Raw genomic sequence first — 16,603 nt, forward strand, 5'->3', positions numbered from 1 at the left:
CCTCCGCCTCCACCTGGCGCGGCCCGACCGATCAAACCAGTGGCACTGCAGACACAATAAAAACGGGAAAAAAAGCGACGGCCGCGCACACATTTCGCGCAGTCACTCTTCCTCTCTCTCTCTCTCTCTCTCTCACACCCCCTCCCTCTTTTTTTCTCTCCATCACGAGCAAGAGATGACGAGCTACCGGACGCTTTTGAGAAGTTATTCATGAAGCGCCCAACGAGATTCCTCGAGCGTCGCGTATTTTTTTCCCTCCCTCAAACGCAACGCCCAAACGTTCTCGATAAAAAATATACAGAGGCGTACAATTTTACGAACGTGCGCGCGCGCGCGTTAAACGTTTCGTTTTGTTCGACCAGATCTCAAAATCGCTCGACAATTTCCCGCGACCGTCATCGTTATCTCGTTAACGAGTATGAAAAGCGTACGCATCTCGGATACATCGGGCGAAATCGCGATCGGCCGATCTTTTGTTTTTCCGAGTGAAAGGTGGAGCACGCGCCAAACAAGGGACCGAGCGAGCCGAGCGGGTATTGACCATCCGATATCGATATTTCGCGACGCTTTATCGCGGACGTGCTCGTTAAACCGATAAATGAATAATGAGCGTACTGTATATGGGATGGATATGGAGAGACAACCCGGCGGGGGAGACAAGCGCCGGGAGGGGCGGGGGCGGCGGCGGGGGCGAGATGGAGTGCGCCGCGCGAGGGGGAGCGAACCAGCGAATCGAACAAAACAACGAAATCGAATCACTCGTGGTGGCCGCCCATACTTTTCATGCGTGAATTTTCCGACTGCCCCGACACGTACGTGCAGGCTGCGGAATCGCCGGTAATAGCGTTAGTAAAATCGAGAGTAATGCCTGAAAGCGTTTACAATACGCATCGCTTCCTGCAAATAAAAACGTGGGGAACGCGCGCGACCGCGTGGTCATTGGCCGACGATGGTACGACGCGAAACGGGTCAAAATCAAACTATAACCCATCGTGACACACACACAACATTCTCGATACCTCGATTCCCCTATCGATGCCCGCGCCGAGAGGAACTAGAAGAAAAATGTGAATAATATGACGTTCCCCCGCGGCAATGATGAGATGTCGATACGTTTAAACGTTTTCGTAACTATAACCGCGCTCGCGCGACGTCGATACTTCTAGAAATCGATAATTACTATGCATACCTATAATATCCGATATTAAATGAGCCACAGTAGCGATTACCTTATTAATTCATGTATTATACGGCCAATCGAAGAACTGCCCGGTCAACGTGGGCGTTTATATAGCCGCGCGATATATCCATAAACTATCCGGCAAGCGTGATTCCGGCTGACAATGATTATCGTACAGGTGTAACAGGAAAACGTAACAGCTCGGTTGCGGTCAGAGACGGCTGACGATGATGACAGTAATTGCCGAGAATTAGCGACGTTAATAACCTCCGGGGGAGAACGGAGGGGGAGAGAACGCGGACGCGTTCACTGCCTGGTGGACACTTGCCGAACCGGTCGTCGTCGTCGTTGTCGGCGTTAATGTAACACCCGATAATTCCCGGGCGCCCGCGATATTTTGCTCTTTCGCATCGCCGGATCCGTTATTCATTCTCGTTCCGCGCTCTTTTTCTCCTTTTATTTCCATCGCGCGCTCGCGCGACAACGCGGCCGGCCTCGTTATAAACGCGCGGAGCTGGCTATTAATCGCGGATACCGGCGTGGCATTTCGATTTTATAAATATGAGATACCGGATATATATATACGCGAGCGACGCGGAGCGGCGCGGAGCGGTGTACGCCGCGCGCGTGTACGAGCGTGTAAATCGCGCGTGATAATGCCCGGCCGATAATAATAAATCCCCGACGTCCGGCTACCAGAAGCGATAAATCGTAACCGAATTAAAAGTGACGGCAGATAATAATCGTCATTCCCCGATCCAGAAAAGTGCACGAGACCGTCACGTCGTATATTTCAGAGTGCCGCCGCCTCGAGTGCTTATCTCGAGGATATCAGGGGCATAAAACGGCGGATACGACACGATCGTATTGCGATTTCCTATCGGAATTTATATTCCATCGCTCCGATACCACATTTCACACGGTACGTATCTCGCGGCTTGTTCCTCCACGTACCGGCACGAATGTCCTCGTGAACGGAGTCTTGAAAGAGTTATGCTCTTCATTCAACCTTAATACGTAACTTTTCTACGAGACTTACAGGCGGAAATCCACGTTTCGATCATACAGAAAAATTGCCATTCGGTCTCTCAGAATATAGAATTCTTCTTCTTTTCCATTTGTCTACTCTTTTACATATATTGATATTTTCTTTCTCCTACTTAACGATATTTTTTCTGACAACTGGAATCTTTAAAGGTATCATCGACATTTTGATTACGAATTTTTCGTATATTTTGATACATAAATGTAAACGTGTAAAAAGTATAAATAAAGTACAATTCGACTTCTATGATGGTAAAAACTTGTTGAAACTTTCAGACAAGTATACCAAAATTTTTTCAAATTTTTTTTATATAATCTGAATCAATAAAAAATTTGCTTCTCGAAGACTCACGGAATACTGACGGAAGAGTCAGTTAAAATTCATGTTGCACGGAGAAAAAAAAATTGTTCATTTGACTAAACTAATGTATTGCCAGCGGAGGGATAAATAAATGACGTGTGTCAAACGTATATAGGATGGAAATTTATCAAATAAATAAGTTAAACAAATGCCTTGGATCGCGTAATATTGCTGTTCAATTTCTCCAGTCACGTCCTATCTGAAATACTTGCAAACGCGTCAACACGATCTCTCGGTTGAATACCTTGCTCAGGAAAAGAGATAAGCAAGCTGCTACCTGACTTGCGTCGCTACTGGCTTCGTGCCTTGTAGGCAGAGCTGCCGTGAGGCGAACGCGCGAGGTCTTATTCATGATTTGAGGGACGCATCCTGCCGGAAAAAGAAGAGGAGGCAGAAAGAATAGGCGGAACGACACAAAGCGGACGAGGTGGAGGGCGGGATGAAGGAAATAACGGGCTCAGCTGTTAAATATTCAATAAACGTGAGCATTACTCGTCGCTGCACGCCCACGCCCAAGATAGATTATGGTGAAGTGTCGATGAAGGGGGCGAGAATATCGAAGTAGGCGAAGAAAGAGGGATCGCCATTTATTCTATACGGAATTCGTGATCGAGATTCTTGTTCGATAGCGTGTACAGAATGCCTTCTCTAGGACACTCGAGAGCTACGTCGTCGATATTGGCTGGCTTGTCGGATAATTCGACGAATTTACTTGTACGTCGGTTTCAAAACGAGATATTTCTCAAACCTTTCGCGAACGGCGGATCGAAAATCCATTCCGCGGATAACAACAACGGAAGTATGCGATTCCCTGAACGGGATTTCTGTATAAAATTACGTCAAGAGAGCTTGCCCGGAGAGAGGGGCGTTTGACTTCTATCAGACGCGGCCTATAATTAAGAGATGGAGTTCTCGTTGCCGATCGATTAACGCGCGTTTCTCCTTTTCCCTCGCGAGTCACGTCGACCCTAATTTATTTGACTGGGTACCACCTTTCTCTCGTCGTAAAAAGAGAGTAGGGACCGCTTCGAAAGAAGATAAAACTGCTTCGCCGATGGTTTACCATCAATGGATGCACATGCGAGAAAATAAAAAAATTCAAATGATCCGTTCGATATACGATGAATATAGATACAAAAGGAGCTTACTGAAATCTTTGTGATGGAGATTCTCAAAATGGATCTCGGTACCAAAATAATATATGTAAAAATAATACATATAGATGTTTAACGATGCTCTATACGAGAAAACAGAATACGAGTACGTTATTTGATTTGTAGATATTATACGTGCACCGCGGAGAAAGAAGTGTAAAAAGCTCCACGACTTGCCCCGAGTGCTTTCTGAAAGCACGGTAATCTCGGTAGTTCTTAATAAAAGTCTGAAAGTCGAGTTAGGTTGCTTTTTTTTCATTGCGCAAGATTTTGCGCAAGAGGCAACACGGGAACCCCGGCCGCGCTGCTATTTGCATGTTATTACCTTGTTTACATATTTATTCAATAGCTAAGATCCCGGAGGGTCGCAAACACCCCGTAATCGGGGCTTTCTCCTCGTGTTCGGCCCTTTAATTTTGGATTAAAGCCCAAAGCTGCGCGCAACGTGCCAACTGAGCGATTAATAAATCACCGCCAACTGACGTCGCGTATCGATCATGAGACGACGATATCGTTCTTTACAGCATTTACTTGAAACAATGTATGCAAAAACTTGAATCTCTTACCTGTTTGTGCATCTCCACGTTAAGCCCGTACGACATCTCGTAATACTGCAAAAGTAAATGAAACAGTCAGATTAGAACGTAATCGCATAAATTACAATGTTAGTATGGAATTAGTAAAGCGTAGTGTTGCATAGCTACATCGTTATATGCGTTTCGTTAACGAAGCCACGTCGACGTTAAGCGTAAGGTGATGCGTGCGTAAACTAGCAGCGTAACGCCGACTTTCTCATGCAAAAGCTGAACTTTGCCGGAAGGTTGCTCACACGAAATCCAATTTTCGTATTTATGTTACGGCTTTGTCATTTTATCCTATCCCGAAGAAAACGTTACCGTGTAAAATTCCCGTTTATCCTCTCTCTCTCTAGAAAGCTAAGGGAATTCGATTAAATTTGCGCCACGAATGCAATGCCGTGTATAAGTACATGTTCATCGACTTCATCTTTCATTGCGACGAAGAAAAATTCGTCGTAATATACGACGTGTTATTTTGATATATAATATGTATTATATAATACATAACGATCAGAGGATAAATAATTGAAATTGGCATATAAATATCACATTGAATAAAACGTAAAGCCACTCCGCGCGGGGATTAATCGAATTATCGAGTTTCGCAAACCAAGATGCTGTTTGAATCCATAATGATGGCTGTGCAGGAAGAGAGCGCCTCGCGGTGGATCCTTAAGGGCCTGCTTCAACGATTGCAGGGTTGAGATTATATCGATCAAATGAGATTACGAGATTACGAAAAGCGGACCAAATTGAGCCGTAATGCGAGGCCGCAGTCAGTCGGTAAGAGGGATAAGCGCGTCGAGAAAATGAGAAAAACGAAGAAAACGAAGGATGAGAAAGGAGCGCACGGCCCTCTCTCGTCTCCTTCTCCTTCTCCTTCTCCTTCTCCTTCTCCCCGGAGAGACGAGAGGGAGAAAAGGCTTGTATTTGCGCGCGCGCGTATGCGTGTCGACCAAAGACCGGTTTCTCGTAACATCGTTTCTACATCGTGTGTACAAGACTCAGCCGGGGCTGGCTTTAACTAATTCGCTTACCGAACAGCGGTTCTCATTTCGCACGCATGAGATTTCTGGTCGTAAAGACTCCGCGACAAAATAGCGCGCGCAGATATTTATCGTAAACTGTTGCTGTGGTAGATGGTTTACAGGCATTTCCGTTCCCCGAGAGCGGAATATACCAACAGACGGTGGGGAAGGGTAGCGTGTAACGACGAGATCGGCAAGGAGGAAAAGAGAGAAAATCCGGCAGTTCGCGATTTTAACGAGCGTCTTGAATATAGTCGCCGCATTATTCCCCGGCGGAATCAACGACCGTTGTGAAACGGGCTTTATTGCTCGGTGATCGTAAAGAGCGTACTAAACCGCGTTTTAATATATCGGTGCGGCTACGACAGTTCGGTTTAGAGTTTTTTCTCGCGTATACGAGGGGAACGTAGCGTAATAAACGCCGATAGACGTCGAGACGCGGTCGAAGACGACAGTCTCGCGCGCCGCTTTCGAACGCAATGTTCTCGACGTTACGATTTTAACGACACCGGTAATATTTATTTCGCAATGCGATAGAATTACCGTTAATACTTCAAACGCGGGCAAATTCGTCTGGATGAATATTTTACGAATCTGCTTCGGACAGGCCGCGATTAATTAAACCCGTTTGTTTTAATAATTCGATATTCATTCGGCGCGGTTTATCTTCGAAATTACGATTATTTTGTAAATTGCGAACGCTACAATGTATATATAGAAAATATAAATGTAGAAATTTGGCCCCGTGCACGCTCTGCTTTTAAATATAAATTAATCCGCCCATATTTTTATTACATTCGCGCTCGCGAGCATTATCAATAAATCGCGAAATGTATATTTCAATCGGCTCTGTTCTTGCGAAAATAATAATTTTGCTGAAAGCTCGTAGCTTATGTTAACATATAGTGAAATCTAATTATATTTAAATACATCAACTTTATTATTATAAAACGTCGAGAACAAAATAAAAAAAAAAGCAATTAAAAATTTATCAATGACGTATATTTTGTTTTTTTATCATTAAACTTTTTTTATAGAACTTATCAAAGGGAACTAATTTTAAATCGTTTTTTTTTTAATTTACTATCTAAAATATACTGGGTGAAAGATTTCTCTCTTTCTCGTGCATTCGGAGGATTTGAGGATGGAAAGAGAAAGAAATAGTTAAGAAGCAGCTACACGAAGATTGTCTCTCGCCGCTGGAGACCCCAACGAAGCAATTGGTCTTTAATTAATAGACTTCACTGACGGAGGGAGACTGTCGGAGACGGGAGATCAGGATCTTAATTATCACGAGACTGGAAACGCCACTCTCGCGGTCGAGATGTCTAATACGAGTGAAGGAATACTGTGAAGGAATACAGCGATAGTCAGTTACGATAATGGAACGAAGCCACTCGTAAACTCGATGCGACGTGATTACGAATACTTTGTAGAATCAATATTTTACAGTTGCGCCATTTTTTATATCAACAATTAAGAGGAATTAAACGGAAGTTCGGTACTATTCCGACATTTGTCTTTTCGTCTTTTCGTCTTTTCTCGGTTGAAAATAATTCAGGTTTCTATCTACGTTCGTATAAAATGCTCTCTTTCGAGAAACAGTTCGAGAGAAGATTTAGGTTGAATTATTAGCTGAAAACTTACTCCTCGACTTACTCCGTGGATAGTCACCTCTAATCGTGACCGATCGAATCGCGAAAACGACTCTGGGATGGCGCAATCTCTTTTCAATTCACGAGCAGGCGAACGATATCGATCACGATCGGTATCTACCCCACGAACATGTTGGTTCGTCCCCTCTCGCGTTAGAGAAAGATAAAAAGACTCTTATCATGCCTTTCATCGTCTCCCAATGAAAATCGTACCTGAACGTACTCTTTAGGCGATGACGATGTTTCTGTTCGTGCACGATTTGCAAATTTCGTCCTCGTTGCAATCTCATTACTTCGCGGTCGAATCGGCTTAATCAAGAACATACCACAGCCTACGACTGCAATGGTTTGCGTTTTCGCTCGTATATTCGTGCTACGAAATGACTCAGCAAATCAAGCCTCGACATATCGCATATCAGGGTTGTCGCAAATTCCTCATCCTAAAATTTCACGACTTATCCCTGATTTTCAAATCAAACTTCATAATATTTTGAAATCGTATTGTACATATTTTCATCCCGATTTGGACCCATTAAATATTTTATCGAGAGATTAATTTAACATAGCAATATAAATTACTATTAATGTCGCTTACATTGCTTACATTTTTAATTAGTAGTATTTCAAAATTACCGCGCAAGTGTGATATATATGTATATATATAAAACTTCCGTAAAGCCAAGAATTGTTATTTTCGAGGAAATTTCTCAAAATTCCCTGATCGTTTCCAATTTCTCTACAACAATTCCCTGATTTGCAGTTTTGCGGCGACTCCGACTACGGGAATTAATTCTCTTAGAAACGCGTTGTTACCTCCAACACTATTTCCGTATTAAATAGAAACGTTTTAAAATCTCGCTCACCCGACGAAAGTATAGTTAACGTTTCGCAAGCGGAAATATGAAGCGGAGGACATACGCTAAATGTATCGGGTGGCATTGCGAGCGTGACGAACGAAGTGCTTCGCGGCCGATCTCCCGCCACGCTCGCGGTTCGCGCGCTCGTAAAAGTTCACGAGCTCGACAATTACATGAAAGAGTCGTAAAGGCGTAACGCCCCGTGGCCGGGGGCTACACCCGTCGTGGTATAACGATGTCGTACCGGGGATCCGACGGCTCGCACGAACGTATATACGCGATGGCCTCCATCGATAACGAGTCCCGGGAGATTCGCCGGCTGGCTCTGCCAGTAAACGTTGCCTCGCGATGTCACGTGGAAAATTTGAGGGAGGCCAGATACGAGGACCCCGGCTTTATACGTTACACCCCGTCGATGTACGCGAGATATCCCGTGTTACTGTATACCGCCGGATATATATAGATGCATGGAACGCGGCAGTATATCCGGACATGGAGCCATCGTAATTCTACGGGGAAAACGACGGTGTTCGTTGCAGGAAAGCAAACTGCGGTGATTATCGCAGCAAGACCGTGACGCGCGACAAGGTGATACTTTATTCGATGCTCGCAGTTGATCGACGATGAGGGCGACAAAAGTATCTGGGCGACGCGCGACGCACCGCGGTTACGATTGCACCCGTAGGAATCAATGACTCCGCTCGATACGAACACGGACGTGTTTAGCCGAGAGACGTGAGTACCTGTTGCTAACGCCGACCTAAACCCGATACTACGATAAATTCTTGTTACGTCGGTAATCAATCATCAATGATAAAACGACGCGATAGGACGATAGCGCAATAAATATGCTTTCGTGCTCGCCGATCGAAATTTGATTAAGTGCATTCCGTGGTTTCGCTATGTTTCGCGCCGACGTTCGTTACCGCGCAACTGGCAGAACAATAAGCGCTCCCCGTGCCATATCGAAACGAAAGTGGAATAAAGTATGATATGTACAATACATTTAAACCTGTCACATGCGTGAGCCGCGTGCGGCGTGAGTCGCAGGGCCGATCGATCGATGCGAACGTACGGAACAAAGGATCGGGGGGAGCGCGAAGATCGATCGAGCCGTTTGAGAGAGTAAGACCGGCATACCTGGGACGCGCGAGATAAGCGCGTTTCTCGCACGACGTACACGCTATGTACCTAACGTGAGACGATCGCGCGATTAATCTTCGTGCCATGCCGGCGTGAATCGGCGGAAGTGCCACGTCCACGCGAGAGCGAGCGCCGCGCATTTTATATCAAGTTATTTGCATCGACCGAGTGCGCGGACTTGCGGCCTATAAATTATCGCCGGCCTATAATGCACGCTTCGCGAACTTTGGCCAACGAACTTTGGCGGACCGCGCGCGAACTTACGTGCGAACACTGCGAACCACGCGCGGCTCCATTCGCCGCTATCGAGATATCTCTCGAATAAACTTCCAGTCGGTTTAGCGCGACGAATATCTTCGCGGTAAATTTACAAATCGAGGAAGCGTCGGTGCCTCGATCTAAAAAAGATTTAGATCTATGCTTCTCTGGGGAGTGCTATCGCAGTAAGCGATATATCTGCAGAAATTATCACGTTATGTGTGAAGGCACTTCAGTTCAGGATGGATAAACGAAAAGAATGGAGATCCACCGAGACGTCGGTACAACTGGCGTAAAATTAAAACCGGTACTCTCGGCGACCTTCGACCTCCCATGAAGAAAGCGGTGCGCGCACCTCTTTACGCTTCACACGGCTTAATGAAGATGCATACACTTGCACGGTCGACGGTGGATCGCGATAACGAAGATCTACGGGCGAAAGTAAGCCGAGACTTTCGCGGCCGTCTACATGTACTCTCGCGGGACAAAGCCGAAAAACAAAACTGGAAGAGGAGCCGCGAAGAAGCGACGCACGGCAACGTGTGTATGATGTCACCCTAAATTATTCCGCCATCCTCTTATGTCGCAAGACAAATATTTTTTTATCGTAAATCGCACCTCTAGAGATATATGTACTTAAATTTTATAGCGCGTAATGTAAACGAGACAAATGCGCGAGATAAAATTTATAACTTCGATATACCCCTCGGCATCGCATCGTGGTGCAAATTTGACGAGCGAGCTAAAACGTCAAATGTTTCCTGCAACGGTTCCGGTCAAGAGGGAGCGCGCGAAGCTAAATTTTTCAGGACTCGTCTCTAAACGCGAAATAAGAAAAGCACTTTGCATGACCCTATACGTTTAATACGATTACTACCGATATAGGTCCTGCGATAGGTTTCGTAAGCTTGTGTGGACTCACCATGACGTAGTGGCGCTGCATCTCCGTCTTCTCCTGGGCGAGTTTCTCCAGCTCCAACTTAATACTGGACAGAACAAGCAGGAAATCGCACGTGTAAGCTAAACATTAGTAAGTGCAGGCGACATTCAAAAGCTGTGGGGGCAAAATAAAGATAGGGGGGGGGGAGGGGGAGGCCCTCTCTTTCGCATGACCAGGGTGGAGTCTCGTGGCGCGTTTTTGGCCAACGATAGAGAATAATATAACGCCGCTTAAACGAGATTATCGAGTCGTCAACGAGTCGAGGGTCTGTGACTTGGGCTCCGTGGTAAACGAGGGATACGATATAATGTGCGGAATGCGAATATTGTTCGATCGTATAACGATTCATTAATTTGGTCCCGGATTTTTTCGCGGGTATATATTTTTTTTAACCTTCCGAACCGGTTCGTTCTTTTTATCACGCCCCCAAATTGAGGGATATTGCAGAGGGGTGGTGCACAGCCAAGCCATTAAAAACACACAATTAGTGCAGCCGCAACAAACATTGATAATAATTGTTATATACTGGCCATCGTGTGTATATGTATATGTGTTTTATTGTAACATTGTGTGTGAGTTTCGTGTTTACCAAGTGGACCGTGGAGAATATTGGAAGCGTCGCGATTGCGAGCGAATAATTCATAAAAACGCATTCGTGGAATTTACATCGCGTTCAATTAACAAGGAAATCGTATGCAAATACAAACAATCGCAAACGCGTTAGGTAGGTACTACTTGTCGTTAAATATTAAATAACAAAACTGTTCATTATCGAGAACGATAAATTAATCATTTTATGGAGAAAGAAAAAAAAACATGTAATCGTCAGAAAATGTGTTTTCGAGCACTTTACCTCGTTTCAAAAAGAAAGTTAATAGAAAATCAATACGAGAGAATCGGCGCGGCAGTGCGCAGGTTCATTAAGAGTTAATCCTCGTCGCGTCGCGCTTTTCCCCGGCGCGTTAAAGCGCATATTAATATTCACTTGGTCGGTCCACCATGTTACCCGACAGCGACATCGGAGAACGGGGACAAAGGCGCCCCGTCCGCGGTGGCGATAACTTTTTTAACGACGACAAGCCCGCGCCGTATTTTTGTTTAGCGCAGCGGCGCGGCGCGCTTCGGGGGTGCAGGAAAATAATCTTGCGGTGGCGCGGCGGTCGACAAAACCGCTTGTACCGCGGCAAACGAATGCGTTCGTATGTGCCTGTAACGCTCGAGTGCATCGCGACCGCCGTCGCTGGTGTTGCTGCTTGCTGCTGCTGTTGCCGCTGCCGTTGCTCCATGACTGTATACCTACGATAACGAGTACGGGGGTGCGTCGCGTCGCGTCGCGTCGCGTTTCTCCCCATGTTCCCACCACTTTTCACGTGCGACGCCAATGCTCGTAACGATAATTTTCCCCGAGTTCTTTCTCTCTACCGTTCATCCAATCTCCCTGAAATTATACCTCTGACATTTCTTTGAAGATCCGTGTACCATTTTCCTTTTAATTGCACTCTCACGTATAATATAAAAGCGTTACAGTCGCGCTGCCGCGCATATCGAAAATTCATTTCGGTAAAATCAAATCGGTTTTTTAATAATTTCCCTCCCTTTTTTATTTTTTTTTAGGTTCTTCTCAATTTCGCGAGAATTGAAACAGCTCGACCGCGACCGAGCGATATCTCCCGAATTCAAGCGCGACGAAAACGAATGCATTTTAATCTGGGAACAACGGCAGGATGATTCGTACATGGCTTTGTATGCATGTGCGTATATGTGACGTGTGTGTATGAGTAATACGCGCGCTGCCCCCTTTCTACGTTTTTATCCTTTTCCCGGCTTACCATCACGTAATGCCTCTGTATCTCTATTTTTTCACTGGCCAGTTTCTCGCACTCCAATTTAAGGCTGTGTAAGAAGAACAAGAACAGAGCATTAATATCCACCAGCCCTCGAAATCGTCGGAGCCATTGTCCCTCCGCTCGTCGTTCTTCGTCGCGACATTAAGTTGGAAACGCGCCGTATAACACGCGCCATATATCGCGAAACGAGAGAAAATAAAGGTAGAACTGTAAAAGCTTCAACGATAACGAACGGAGTAAAAATGGTTTATTTCGTCGTCATCGCGGAGTTCAGCGCGGAGACGCAATAATAAAGTTGCAGTTTCTCGAATACAACTAAATTTTGTTTTTTTTTTCCCCCGTTTTTTCAAGAGGGGAATTTAGAAGCCTCGCGTAACGGGACGCGAAGTGATTTTAATTCGGTTCGAGGAAATGATAGAATGCACGCGGTAATTCCGACGCGGCGTTTAATATTCGTGAAAGGCGAATCACGCTATACGTTGCGCGGCGTAATCTCACCTATAAGGCGATAAATTAGCACGGTATTAACGATCATGCTCGCGCGAGCGGCAACTCTCGTTACGCAAACGGCAATACTCGTACGGTCAGAAAGTCGATTAATTATTTCAGATTGACGCCGTGCCAACGATTTACGGGACGATTTATCGAGAATCACGTTGCGCGCTTGAATGCGCGCGCCTACTAACACGTGGCCGAGATAGCCTCTCTGTTTCACGCGGTCGGGGAATGCATTTTTGCCTTTCCGTGATTAATATCTCAATTCACCAAATTTATGAATGTTGTTCTCATCGCGGTATTTCTAAACGCGAGATAAAATTTATTCGCTTGAAACGTGCCCGATATCATCGCGTCATTATCGTAATTATTTTTCTCTTGTTGTCAGCACTTTGTGCTATTATGCTATATTTAACTTTCGTGAAAAAGGGGGAAAGAGGGGAGGAATATCGATGCTCTTTCTGCAATCCCGGAAACGCTGTGAATTTAACGTATCGATAGATAGAGATGTGAATTCACACTGAGAAAAAAGTTGTAATAATGATAACAAAAAAAGTGAATTATTCATCAATTTTGTTAAAATAGCAAATATTTTTTATTAGATAAGCAAAATTATATAAATCTTTTGATTTAACAGTACAATTTTATTTGGTTACTCACGTTTTGTGAAATAATAATATAGGATATTAAGTTGCAATTTTCAATTTTCTTTCAATAATTACCAAAAAATAATCTATTATGACAAAATGAGGAATGTTTCGCGGAGCTTTCAGAGATGGCGTGTCTTCTCGTAAGAGAAATTCGACGTCCTGTATTCGACATTGTAAAACGAAGTTAGAGTACAAGTTTCGTGTACTTCTCGCCACATTATGGCAACATTTTTTTTTCAAGGCAATTAATAATCACACGATCTGGATCTATATATCTTTGTCAAGCCAGGAACGTTCAAAAACACTAAACATAATTTCACTCTGTATATAAAGAATAAGAGATATATACCGTTCCCATGTAATTATTTTGTTCAGGTAACAAAATATTCTATTTTTAACTATAAAACATCTCTGAACAACATACAAAGCAGTTTTTATCATTAAATCATCAGTTTGTTTAGTAAATTCAACAAATTAATACCCGTGGTAACCAACAATTTATAAATGGTTACACATCAACAAAAAGTAGTTCTTGCAGTAACAAAACCGTGGTTATTCGTACCAAACATTTCTCTCAGTGCAGCGATCGAAGAAACTAGTCACGCACCAGCGAGCTTTTCGCTTCCGAATCTGCCAAAGAGCGGTGATCTCTGAGGAAACCCTTTTTACTACCGATCGCAGATACGTGCACGCATGCACATAGATGCGCTATCCAAATGGGGTCTTCGCTCCTTCTCCAGACCGTGTGCATACTTCGGTGTACACAGCTTCCGGTTGGACAATCAATTATCTGCCTACGTCCGTACATCAGTTCGTGCGTTTCGCGTGCGCACCCACGCGGTATTTGCACGAGCGCCTAATGGATACGGCCCTATGGTGTCCACGGACGCGAACGTTTACTCCGTTCGACAAACTATTGACCGTTGAACGGAATTTACATCACGCTTAACTATCCGCGGGAAAATATATATTTTTTTGTATCGAAAAAATGGGAATCCAACAACTTTCCTTTAAAAAAAAAAAACTGCGGTTGAGATCGCGTAAAGCTTTGGGACAAATTGTATCGATATCACTTTTTACAAAGATTACTTTATTGCTACTTTAATAACCAGAATAAAAAAATACGCGTCGTTAATTTTAAAAAATTGTATAAATAATAATATCGCTGACAGACAATGAAGATGTAAGTTTATAGAGTTTAACTTGCATGATTAATACAAATTGTCAGGATTGTCGAAGACAGATGTGACAAATTGGTATTGATATTGATCTTTATTTATCGTGAACAAAATCCGTACATCTTCAATTGACTGCAATCGATGAGAATACGTTTGTACGAAACGAAGAAAGATACCTGTGGTATTGGGCCTGTAAAAAGTTGAATTCCTCCTTGATACGATCGCAGGATTCGCCGACAGAAAATTTGAACGGCTGTCCAGGCTGCGGTGGACCCTGCAACACAAAAACGCCATTAAATGTATCAATGCACCACAATCCCTTAACGCCATTAAAGCCCATAAGACCCTGAGATTTATTCGAGAGACTCTCCGCTGTTCCACAGACTCACAAGTAACTCGAAATCGATACATAGAGTCGGATAAAAAAATGTCGCTACTTAGGCAGACGTACCTATACTCCACAACAGAAAAACCGCTCCGTTAATTAATGTTTTTCTTAAATTTTAATATACATCTCTCTGTTTTTAATAATACTCTTTATTTTTCTTATCATAAAAACTATTGTTGAATTTTGATGACTTCTAGAATCATTCTACTCACGAGTGTTCCACAAGTCAACGATTGGCGGTGCAATAATCTTCGAATATATGTATTTCAAACTATTCCACAACTTCAACGTAGAATCATAGTAATATAGATCGGTTTAAAGTTTAACTAGTTTAGTAATTCATGTATATCTCATTTTGATTCAAGTTTCATTGCGTTACACGTACTAAGTACAATGTAATAATAAATATAAATACACAAGATTATGCGTTAAACTAATTTTGTTAGTTTTTCACTTAAAAATAAAAATATTCGGAGCTGTCTTATTACTGCGCCTCGAGTTTAAAGAAGTCAAACTTATAATCAACTGCAAGAACAGAAACAATCGCAAAAAATGCCATATTCGGCCTTCGTTAATATTTTTTGTGAATTTATACAATTTCCAGTTCAAGCAAACTATGCGCCGATTATTTGTCGGCCTTGAAACAGAATAGAAACAATTTCAATAATTTAAACCGATATCACGTCACAAATGATTCTTAATTAGATTTATATTCCTTAAGTATATTTTTACATTTATGCCAATTAATTAGATATCACATAATAGACTATTTTTGCGAAGCGTGCTGTAGCAAACGCCGAGTTACTTTGGTGGTTGCAGTATCAGCATCCACGAGCGTAAAAGCCACATTATTGCCGGTAGTACCGGTGCTACCCGCCTCCGTATACCTGTTGGTAATAACGTTACGAGCATGTTATCGATCGTTTTGCACGTCGTGCCCTGCAAAACGGATACGCCACTATGGCCTCGTAAAAGCCGGAATATAGTTCCCTCTCCCTTTCTCTCTTTTCCCCCGTCCAATTTTCCCGTGTCGTACGATCTAGATTCCGCAGCGAACGGAGTACATATGCCGGAATCGCGATGTTTCATGTGAGGGGTCGCTAATGATTCGCTGGCGATCGCGATCGCGTAATGAAAATCGTGCCAAAACTCGTAAAATAAAGATCAACTTTCGGGCGCGTTACTGCACTAATGAGTCACACGTGATACCCGTACCCGGTGACTATATACAGTGGCGTGCAAAAGTTTCCGACTAGTAACATTTTGTATTCTAATTTATAAAAAGAGCCTGATAAAATTTGAACCATTATAGGGAGTCAGTACACTGAGAAAAATGATCTGGTTGGATTAAACAGTAATTCTGATAGAAAATGAACGAAAGAATTTTCTGGTTATGTCTATTTGAGATAACTAAAATTCTGATTAATATAATTATTCTGGTAAAAATAAGAATTCTAGTAGATTTTACCAGAAATATAGTATCAACCAGAATTCCGGTTATCTCAACTAGAATTCTAATAAATGTAACCAGAAATTTCTGATTCGTCCATTTTCAACCAGAAATTTTTTTCAGTATACAAGATGTGGATAACGAAATCTTGTACTAACATCTGATAATGATTAAAATTTTATCGGGCTTTTTTTTATAAATTAGAGTACAAAATGTCACTGGCCGGAAACTTTTGTACGCCACTGTATCACGGTTGCTAGTTTTCTCTGGTTGAAAAACCGGAGATTTCATTTATCTTGCTGAAGATTGCCTGCTACTTTCAAAATTGTTACTGTATTGTAATGTGCTTTTTCAAAAAATGTAAAAAAAAGCATCATCAAATGTTTTCCGTCAGCCA

General features: G+C 43.2%; 1 protein-coding gene across 4 annotated transcripts in view; it reads right to left on the bottom strand.

The window, feature by feature from the left end:
* LOC108762591 (protein groucho-1) overlaps positions 1–16,603 on the bottom strand; it is a 73,361-nt gene that overhangs the window by 37,536 nt on the left and 19,222 nt on the right. For 3 of the 4 annotated variants that reach the window (XM_018509650.1, XM_018509652.1, XM_018509649.1), the window contains exons 2-4: positions 14,545–14,642; positions 10,181–10,244; positions 4,306–4,350 (exon numbers count right to left, since the gene is read on the bottom strand). In XM_018509650.1, the coding sequence (XP_018365152.1) occupies positions 4,306–4,350; positions 10,181–10,244; positions 14,545–14,642 (207 nt within the window). Of the gene's footprint in view, positions 1–4,305; positions 4,351–10,180; positions 10,245–12,027; positions 12,092–14,544; positions 14,709–16,603 lie in introns of those variants that run through there. The other variant, XM_018509648.1, reaches the window with a different exon arrangement.

The sequence above is a fragment of the Trachymyrmex cornetzi genome, unplaced genomic scaffold (genome assembly GCF_001594075.2).
Source record: "Trachymyrmex cornetzi isolate Tcor2-1 unplaced genomic scaffold, Tcor1.1 scaffold309, whole genome shotgun sequence".
NCBI classification, from domain to species: Eukaryota; Metazoa; Arthropoda; class Insecta; order Hymenoptera; family Formicidae; genus Trachymyrmex; species Trachymyrmex cornetzi.